Source organism: Saimiri boliviensis, chromosome 2, assembly GCF_048565385.1.
Source record: "Saimiri boliviensis isolate mSaiBol1 chromosome 2, mSaiBol1.pri, whole genome shotgun sequence".
NCBI lineage: Eukaryota > Metazoa > Chordata > Mammalia > Primates > Cebidae > Saimiri > Saimiri boliviensis.
This window is the reverse complement of record NC_133450.1, coordinates 81,339,242-81,348,017: the sequence shown is the minus strand read 5'-3', so window position 1 is coordinate 81,348,017 and position 8,776 is coordinate 81,339,242. Positions and strand designations below refer to the sequence as shown.

The 8,776-nt window shown below is 43.8% G+C and overlaps 1 protein-coding gene across 2 annotated transcripts; it reads left to right on the top strand.

Annotated features, from left to right (window-relative positions):
- Positions 1 to 1,630: 1,630 nt before the first annotated feature.
- Positions 1,631 to 8,411, top strand: B2M (beta-2-microglobulin). Of its 2 annotated transcripts, XM_003928921.4 has the most exons (4): positions 1,631 to 1,739; positions 5,671 to 5,949; positions 6,629 to 6,656; positions 7,922 to 8,411. In XM_003928921.4, exons 1-3 carry the CDS (start codon positions 1,673 to 1,675, stop codon positions 6,640 to 6,642), a joined length of 360 nt encoding a protein of 119 aa, XP_003928970.1. In that variant the 5' UTR covers positions 1,631 to 1,672; the 3' UTR covers positions 6,643 to 6,656; positions 7,922 to 8,411. The 2 variants fall into 2 exon arrangements, with proteins under 2 accessions (XP_003928970.1, XP_010337822.1); XM_010339520.3 differs by lacking the exon at positions 7,922 to 8,411 and having other exon boundaries at positions 5,671 to 6,657.
- The last annotated feature ends 365 nt before the right edge of the window (positions 8,412 to 8,776 follow it).

The window sequence follows — 8,776 nt, the reverse complement described above, 5'->3', positions numbered from 1 at the left end:
GGGTTTCACCATCTTGGCCAAGCTGGTCTTGAACTCATGACCTTGTAATCCACCCGCCTTGGCCTCCCAAAGTGCTGGGATTATAGGCGTGAGCCACCGAACCCAGTCCAACAATTATTCTTATATTTTAGTTATTGAAAGGGCTGGTAGAAAAACTAGGTAAATAATATTAGTAATTATGGAACTTATTAAACACTATAGAATACTTACTATGTGCCAGGCATTTCGGGAGACTCTCTCTGTGCATTATCTCATTTAATTAGGTTCATGGATAGCATTCTACTTTCTTAGTTTAGGCATGGCCTCCACAATAAGGATTATCAAAAGCCTAAAAATATGTAAAAGAAACCCAGAAGGTATTTATTGTGCTCCTTGGGGAAGCTAGGCAAATCCTTTCAACTGAAAACCATGGTAATTTCCAAGGTCTCTGCGGCTCCCCATCCCCATGGTCCACTTCCTCTTCTCACTGTTCCTCTCAGAAAAGACCTTTGGACTCAGCCACCACGAAAAGGCAGCACTTTATTTATGGTCTCCTTAGAGCCCGTAGGTTTTCCTAATGGGTCTGCCTGTCATGTTTAACGTCCTTGGCAGGGACCAAAGCAGATGCAATGCAAATTCCCACTAAAATCGCCGAGCCCTTTGTCTTTCAGTGTCTAAAACATGAACGCCAATGGAATCAGGCTAGAGTTTGATTTCTAGTCTCTTAGCCTTTGTTTCCCCTGTCCATAAAATGACTGGGGTAATTATTTCCTCCTGCAGTTTATTTATGTATTCACTAATCCATCCATCCATCCATCCATCCATCCAGTTTACTGAGTAGCTACTGTGTGTCAGGCCCTGTTCTAGGGTGGAAACTGAGAGAATGATGTACCTGAAGGTTTCTGGAAGCTCCAAAGCCCTAAGCAGTTGCTGCTTTTACTATCAGTGGTCAGGTGTTTTTTTCCCTGCAAATCAACAGAACAAAGAAAATTACCTAAACTGCGAGGACACAGGGAGGAACTTCTTGGCAAATAACTTTCCAAACACTTTTTCCTGAAGGGATTCAAGAAGCAAGAAAGGTCCTCGTTCGCTAGAACCTTCTCTGAGCTCCCCTCAGGATGTTTCTGGGACTATTTTTTCTTGCCCAGAGAATTAAGAAACCCTTCAGTGAATTCCCGGGCTGTAGTTATAAATCGAAATTCTCATTCTGCCAGGTAGCATTCAAAGAAAATCTGCTGGGTTTCAGTTTCCGCGAATTAAAAGTGAAGGTCCCAGCCCTTAACTGGCTGGGGCACGGTTAGCGAGTCACTTAGCATCTCTAAGGCCCGTTTGCAAAGCCAGCTTACGGTGCCTCCAGCCTGAAGTCCTAGAATGAGTGCCTCGTGTCCCAAGCTGGTGTGCGCACCCCAGATCAAAGATCGCCAATGTACAGACGGCAAACTCATCCAATCCGGCGCATGCCTTCCTAAACATCACGAGATTTTAAGAAAAGGAAACTGAAAACGGGGAAGTCCCTTTCTCTAACCTGGCACGGCGTCGCTGGCTTGGAGACCGGTGACGGTCCCCGCGGGCCTTGTCCTGATTGGCTGTCCCTGCGGGCCTTGTCCTGATAGGCTGTGCCCGACTCCGTATGCTATAAATAGCGGCGTCGAGTCGCGCGGGCATTACTGAGGCGGACTACACTTGGGTCGAGATGGCTCGCTCCGTGGTGGCAGCACTGCTCGTGCTACTCTCTCTGTCTGGCCTGGAGGCTATCCAGCGTAAGTCTCTCCTCCCGTCCGGCGCTGGTCCTTCCGCTCCCGCCCCCACCCTCTCTGTGCTCTCTTGTTTCGTTACCTCCAAGTTTTCCTTCGTGGCCCCCCGGGGGGCTAATTCAGGGCTCGGTCTCCGGAGAAGCGGTGGGGTGGCCTGGGGGTCGCGGGGCGGGGGGGCGGTGCGCCCCCGGGACGCGCGCTTCTTGCTCCTTTAGGCGGGGAGCAGGAGAGACCTTTGGCCTGCGGGGTCGGGAGGGCCGGGACGAAGTTTAGTGCGTTGATAGGCGTCAGAGCGCCGAGGTGGGGGGAAAGTTTCTCTTCCGCTCTTTCGCCTCGGGCTACGCGAGCGTAGCTGGAGTGGGGACGGGTAGGCTTGTGCCAAAGGCGCGGAGCTGAGGGCTGTGAACGCGCGGAGAGGCGCCTGGGTTCTGGGGGAGGCGTCGCCCGGGTCAGCCAGTCCGCTGCGGCTCTGCTTTCCTCGGACCGGAGAGCTGTGGACGTCGTCTGGGCGCCCGCTAAGTTAGCCCGCCCTGGCACCTCCGGGTCCATGTGGGGCCACACCGTGGGGAGGAGACAGCACGCGACCTTTGTAGAATGGGTGGCTGTGTTACAAAGCAGTTTCCGCCATAGATAACTACTATGGTTATTTTCTGCCTCTTACAGATGAGGAAACTGAGGCACTGAGGTTTTAAGAAAATTACACAGGAGATAAATGGCAGCAATCAAGATTGAAATCAAGCCTGACAAGGGCCTTTTGCGGGTGCGAGTGCCTTTTGGCTGTAATCAGTATGTTTTTTTTCGGAAACACGCCTACCTTCTGCGTAAGATTTTCCAGAGGAAACTGGGCGGCCGTGGGCCCTGTGGTCTTTTCTTAAGAGAGGGCTTCCTCTTTGGCGCTTTGCCGGGTTCTTTCCAAGTTGTACTGTGTCTCTTACTTTCAGTTTTGAAAATGTGAAGGGGTTGGGTTTAGCGGCTCACGCCTGTAATCCCAGCACTTTAAGAGGCCGAGGTGGGAGGATCGCTTGAAGTCAATAGTTTTGAGACCAGCCTGGTCAACATGTCGAAACCTCGTCTCTACAAAAAATAAAAATAAAAATTAGCTGGGTGTGGTGGCTCGTGCCTGGGGGGGTCCCAGCTGCTCAGGAGGCTGAGGCAGGAGGATCTCTGGAGCCCAGGGGTTTCAGCTATCCTGGCGCCACTGCACTCCAGCCTGGGAAACAGAGCTAGACCCTGTCTCTTAAAAAAGAAAAAGAAGCCCAGGCACAGTGGCTTACGCCTGTAATCCCAGCGCTTTGGGAGGCCGAGGCAGGAGAATCACCTGAGGTCAGGAGTACTAGACCAGCCTGGCCAACATAGTGAAACCTTGTCTCTACTAAAAATACAAAAATTAGCCGGGCGTGGTGGCGGGTGCCTAATCCCAGCCACTCGGGAGGCTGAGGCAGGAGAATGGCTTGAACCCAGAAGGTGGAGGTTGCAGTGAGCCAAGATCGCGCCATTGCACTCCAGCCTGGGACTCCATCTCAAAAACAAGAATAACAACAACGAAAAAAAAAAAGGAAAAAGTGAAGGTTTGTCAAAGTCAGGGGAGTTATAAAACCATTAATAAAGATAATCCAAGATGGTTACCAAGACTGTTGAAGACACCAAAGATCTTGAGCACTTTCTAAATACCTGGCAATACACTAAGCTCTCTCACCTTTTGCCTGGCAAAAAAATGATCAAAGAAATGTTTTGATCATGAGAAAATTACATTTAATTTGAATACAATTTATTTACAAAATAAAGAATAATGTAGATGTCATCACCATTATTGGATTTGCTAGTTATGTTAGATGTTGTTTTAAGAAATAACACTGATGTTTTTTAAGAAAATCTTATTTTGAAATTTTCCAAAGTAATCCGTGCCATACATAGACCATTTCTGGAAGATACCACGAGAAATATGTAATGGTGATTGCCCCTGAAGGTTTATTTTCCCCTCTGTCCTGTGTGTGGGTTTTGTTTTGTTTTACTGTGGGCATAAACTAATTTTTCAGTTAAGCTTTGGAAACTTAACTAACTCTCCAAAAGTCACAAAGCCAGTAACTGGTTGAGCCGAAATTGAAACTCAGCCTGTCTGATAACTGTCCTCGTCTTAGAAAAGATTACAGTGATGCTCTCACAAAATCTTGCCTCCTTCCCTCACAGAGAATTCCAGGAAGGATGAATCTGTGCTCTGACTCCTGTGGCATTTATTATGTTCTTATTATTAGAAGCTCAAATGCAAAGAGCTCTCTTAGCTTTTAATGCTATGAAAAAAAATCAGCTCTTCATTAGGATCCCCAGTCCACTTCTTGATGGGGCTAGTAGCCTTTCCTTGATGATAGGGTGTTTCTAGAAGTATCTGGTCTAGATGGCCTGGTACTCCTCCTCCTCTCTACCACCTCCCAGACATGGAGGAGTAGCTGCCTTTTAGTGATCATGTACCCTGAATATATGTATATTTAAAGGAATTTTATACACATATTTAGTGCCAATCTGTATATTTAGTAGCACTAACACTTCTCTTCATTTTCGATGAATAATACAGAGTTTGTAATATTTTCTTCCCACTTCTCCATGGTTGGTCTAGTGATGCCTCTCACTTTGGAAGCACTGGTTTTATAACATTAGGCAATGTATTCCCAACCTGGCTAGTTACAGAAATCACCTGTGGATGCTAATTAAAATGCAAATCCCACTGTCACATGCATTATTCCATTTGATCATAATGGAGAGTATGCTCTGTCCCATTTGCCATAGTCCTCACCTATCCCTATTGTGTTTTATTGGGTCCAAATCAACCATTTAAGGTATCTGCCAACTCTTGTATGCATTTAGGCTTTGTTTCTTTGTTTTCTAGCTCATGAAATCAGGTACAAAATCAGAGAGGGGTTTGGCATATAAACCTTAAGTGGAAATAAAGAACTTTTGTTGTTTGTTAAGAACATACCTTGGGTTAGGTGAGTGTGGTAGCTCACACCCGTAATCCCAGGAATTTGGGAGGCCAAGGAGGGTGGATCATTTGAGTTCAGGAGTTCGAAACCAGCCTGGCCAATATGATCCCTGTCCCTACTAAAAATACAAAATTAGCGAAGTGTGGTGGCATGTGCCTGTAGTCCCAGCTACCGGGGAGGCTGAGGCAGGAGAATCATTTGAACCTGGGAGGCAGAATTTGCAGTGGGCTGAGCTCTCACCACTGCACTCCAGCCTAGGCAAATGAGACTCCATCCCAAAAAATAAAAATAAGTAAATAGGAACATACCTTGGGTTGATCCACTTAGGAACCTGAGGTAACAATAATAACAGCTGCCACTTACAGAGCAATTGCTATGTGCCAGGCACTTTACTAGATACTTAATACATTTTAGAAAATCAGATGGGTGTAGATCAAGGCAGGAGCAGAAACCAAAAAGAAAGGAGTAAGCATAAGAAACAAACGGAAGGGATGGAATCAGTACAATAACATGAGTAATTTGATGGGGCTATTATGAACTGAGAAATGAATTTTGAAAAGTAGCTTGGGGCCAAATCATGTAGTCTCTTGAGGGATGTGTTAAGGAATGCTATGGGTGCTGAGAAGCCATCAGAAGTCCTTGAGAGCCTCCAGAAAAAGGCTTTTAAAAATGCAGCACAATCTCTGATGACAGAAGATACTGCTAGAAATCTGCTAGAAAAAAACAAAAAGGCATGTATAGAGGAATTACATGGGAAAGATACCAAGTCATATTTATTCCTCAAAATGGAGGTGGCTTGTTGGGAAGGTGGAAGCTCATTTGGCCAGAGTGGAAATGGAATTGGGAGATAAATCGATGATCAAATGTAAACACGTGGTGCCTAATCTAGCTTGAGACCAAGTTATCCCCAATTGAAATACCCTGGTAATTAATATTCATTTGTCTTTTCCTGATGTTTTCAGATGCTCCAAAGATTCAGGTTTACTCACGTCATCCGGCAGAGAATGGAAAGCCAAATTACCTGAATTGCTATGTGTCTGGGTTTCATCCATCTGACATTGAAGTTGACTTACTGAAGAATGGACAGAAAATTGAAAACGTGGAGCATTCAGACTTGTCTTTCAGCAAGGACTGGTCTTTCTATCTCTTGTACTACACCGAGTTTACCCCCAATGAAAAAGATGAGTATGCCTGCCGTGTGAGCCATGTGACTTTCCCAACACCCAAGACAGTAAAGTGGGGTAAGTCTTACGTTCTTTTGTAGGCTGTTGAAAGTTGTGTATGAATAGTCATGTCATAAAGCTGCTTTGATATAAAAAAATTCATCTATGGCCATACTGCCCTGAATGAGTCCCATGCCATCTGATAAAAAAAAAAATCTGCATATTGGGATTGTCAGGGAATGTGCTTAAAGATCAGATTAGTGACACCTGCTGAGAGACTGCTGCACAGCATGGTCTCTGAACCAGCAGTTTCCCTGCAGTTGAGCAGGGAGCAGCAGCAGTCGCATGAATACATAGGCACTCCTAACACTTCTTACCTACTGACTTCCTCAGCTTTCGTGGCAGCTTTAGGTATATTTAGCACTAACGAACATCTCAGGAAGGTGTAGGCCTTTGTTTGTAAGTCCTGCTATCCTAGGATCCTATAATCCTGGACTCCTCCAGTATTCTCTGGCTGGATTGGTATCTGAGGCTAGTAGGCAGGGCTTGTTCCTGCTGGGTAGCTCCAAACAAGGTACTGTATTCATGGATAGGAACAGCAGCCTGTTTTGCCAGCCTTATTTCTAATAGTTTTAGACATTTGTTAGTACATGGTGTTTTTTGTTTTGTTTTAACACAATGTAAACAAATAGTACATGGTATTTTAAAAGTAAAACTTAATATCTTCCTTTTTCTTTCTTCACTGTCTTTTTCATAGATCGAAACATGTAGCCAGCATCATGGAGGTAAGTTCTTGACCTTAATTAAATGTTTTTTGTTTCACTGGGAACTACTTATAGACAGCCCAAACATGATAACCCTCACTATGTGGAGAACATTGACAGAGTAGCATTTTAGCAGGCAAAGAGGAATCCTATAGGGTCACATTCCCTTCTCCTATGGAGTGGCATGAAAAAGGTTTATGGCCCCAGTGGTGGCCACATTACTGACTCTACAGGGAGGGCAAAGGAACTGCCAGTGTGGTATCGCAAGATAGAGGCAGGTGGTTACCCACATTACCTGCAAGGCTTTCATCTTTCTTCTGTCATTTCCACATTGGACATCTCTGCTGAGAAGAGGGCTTTCAAAAATGAACCACTCTCTTCCTTTGTATAATAGCTGTTTTATTCTTCAGACAGACGAGAGAAGTTACACAGTTCTGCAGATGTCCCATTCCTGTGTGGGGACTGTGTTTGCCTGTTAGAGGCTCCCAGGCCACTAGAGGAGATAAAAGGAAACAGATTGTTATAACTTGATATAATGATACTATGATAGATGTGACTACAAGGAGATCTAGAAGCAAGAGAGAGGGAGGAACTCCTTCTCTGCATCTTTAGTTGGAGTCCAGAGGTATAAGATCCAGCTTTTCATGAAATTCTACTGCCCAGGGTATCTTGATGCTGAAAACCCATTCAAATATCCTGTTATATTCCAGAACGGGGTATTGATTTGGGAGAGCATCAGGAAGGTGGATGATCTGCCCAGTCACACTGTTACTAAATTGTAGAGCCAGGACCAGAACTCTAATATAGTCATGTGTTACTTAATGATGGGAACATGTTCTGAGAAATGGTTACACAAACCTAGGTGTTGTAGCCTACAACACACATAGGCTATATGGTATAACCTCTTGCTCCTAGGCTACAAACCTGTACAGCCTGTTACTGTACTGAATACTATGGGCAGTTGTAATACAATGGTTAAGTATTTGTCTATCTAAACATAGAAAAGGTATCTTAAAAATATGCTATTGTAATCGTATGAGACCACTGTCAGACATACAGTCCATCATTGACCGAAACACCATATCAGCATTTTATCTTCTAAGATTTTGGGAGCACCAGTGGGATACATTAACTAGATATACTCTTTGTAATGGGTTTGGAGAACTGTCTGCAGTTACTTCTTTTAAAAAGGTAATCTACACAGTAGAGGTTAGACAAGTTTGGTGCTGAGATCTGCAATCTGAATAAAATAAATTAATTTCCTAACTTTTTTATTTTCTTTTCAGGTTCAAAGATGCCACATTTGGATTGGATGAATTCCAGATTCTGTTTGCTTACTTTTTAATACTGCTGTGCTTATTCACTTTATGCACAAAATTTAGGGTGATAATAATGTTAACACAGACATCATCTTCTTTATAATTCTACTTGGAGTGCTGCTCCATGTTTGGGGTATGTGGGCAGGTAGCTCTAAGAGGGAGCAGAGAATTCTCATAAACAACATCAACATCTTGGTCACATCTGAACTCTTCAATCTCTTTCACTCAAAGCTTGATAAGATAGTTATGCAGGTTTAAGCTAACTTCTAATTTACATACCTTGCTTAGAATTTGGGGGAAATGTTTAGAAATATAATTGATAGGATTATTGGAAATTATAACAGATGAAACATTTTGTCATATAAGGAATATTTACTTCCTATACATTTAATAAAGTATAGTTATGGTTAATCTGGTTTATGTTTGTTCCAGAAATTAAATAAATCATAAAACTTGATGTGTTTTCTCTTATATCTTATTCCCACTATTACACCTTTATTTTTAAACAGGGCAACAGTCTTCAAGTGCCACTTGGTAAAAAGTGTGAACCCCTTGTATATAGAGTTTGTCTTATAGTGTAAGGGGCCTTGATGATCTGCATTTTCCGGATGAGGAATCTGATGTTCAATGAAGTTAAATGACATAGTTGGGGTGACACAGCTGTCTAGTGGGAGGCCAGCCTTCTATATTTTAGCTGGAGCTCTTTTCCTGTGGGCCAAGTCATGAGGAGTATGCAGACTCTAAGAGGGAGCAAAAGCATCTGAAGGATTTAATATTTTAGCAAGGAATAGATACATAGTCATCCCTTGGTATTCACGGGGG

What these genes read in the sequence shown, in the direction of transcription:
- B2M (XM_010339520.3), top strand. Translation starts at nt 1,673, where the DNA reads ATGGCTCGCTCCGTGGTGGCAGCACTGCTCGTGCTACTCTCTCTGTCT. An exon ending in TGGCCTGGAGGCTATCCAGC is followed by an intron (nt 1,740 to 5,670) that starts GTAAGTCTCTCC and finishes TGATGTTTTCAG; the next exon opens with ATGCTCCAAAGATTCAGGTT.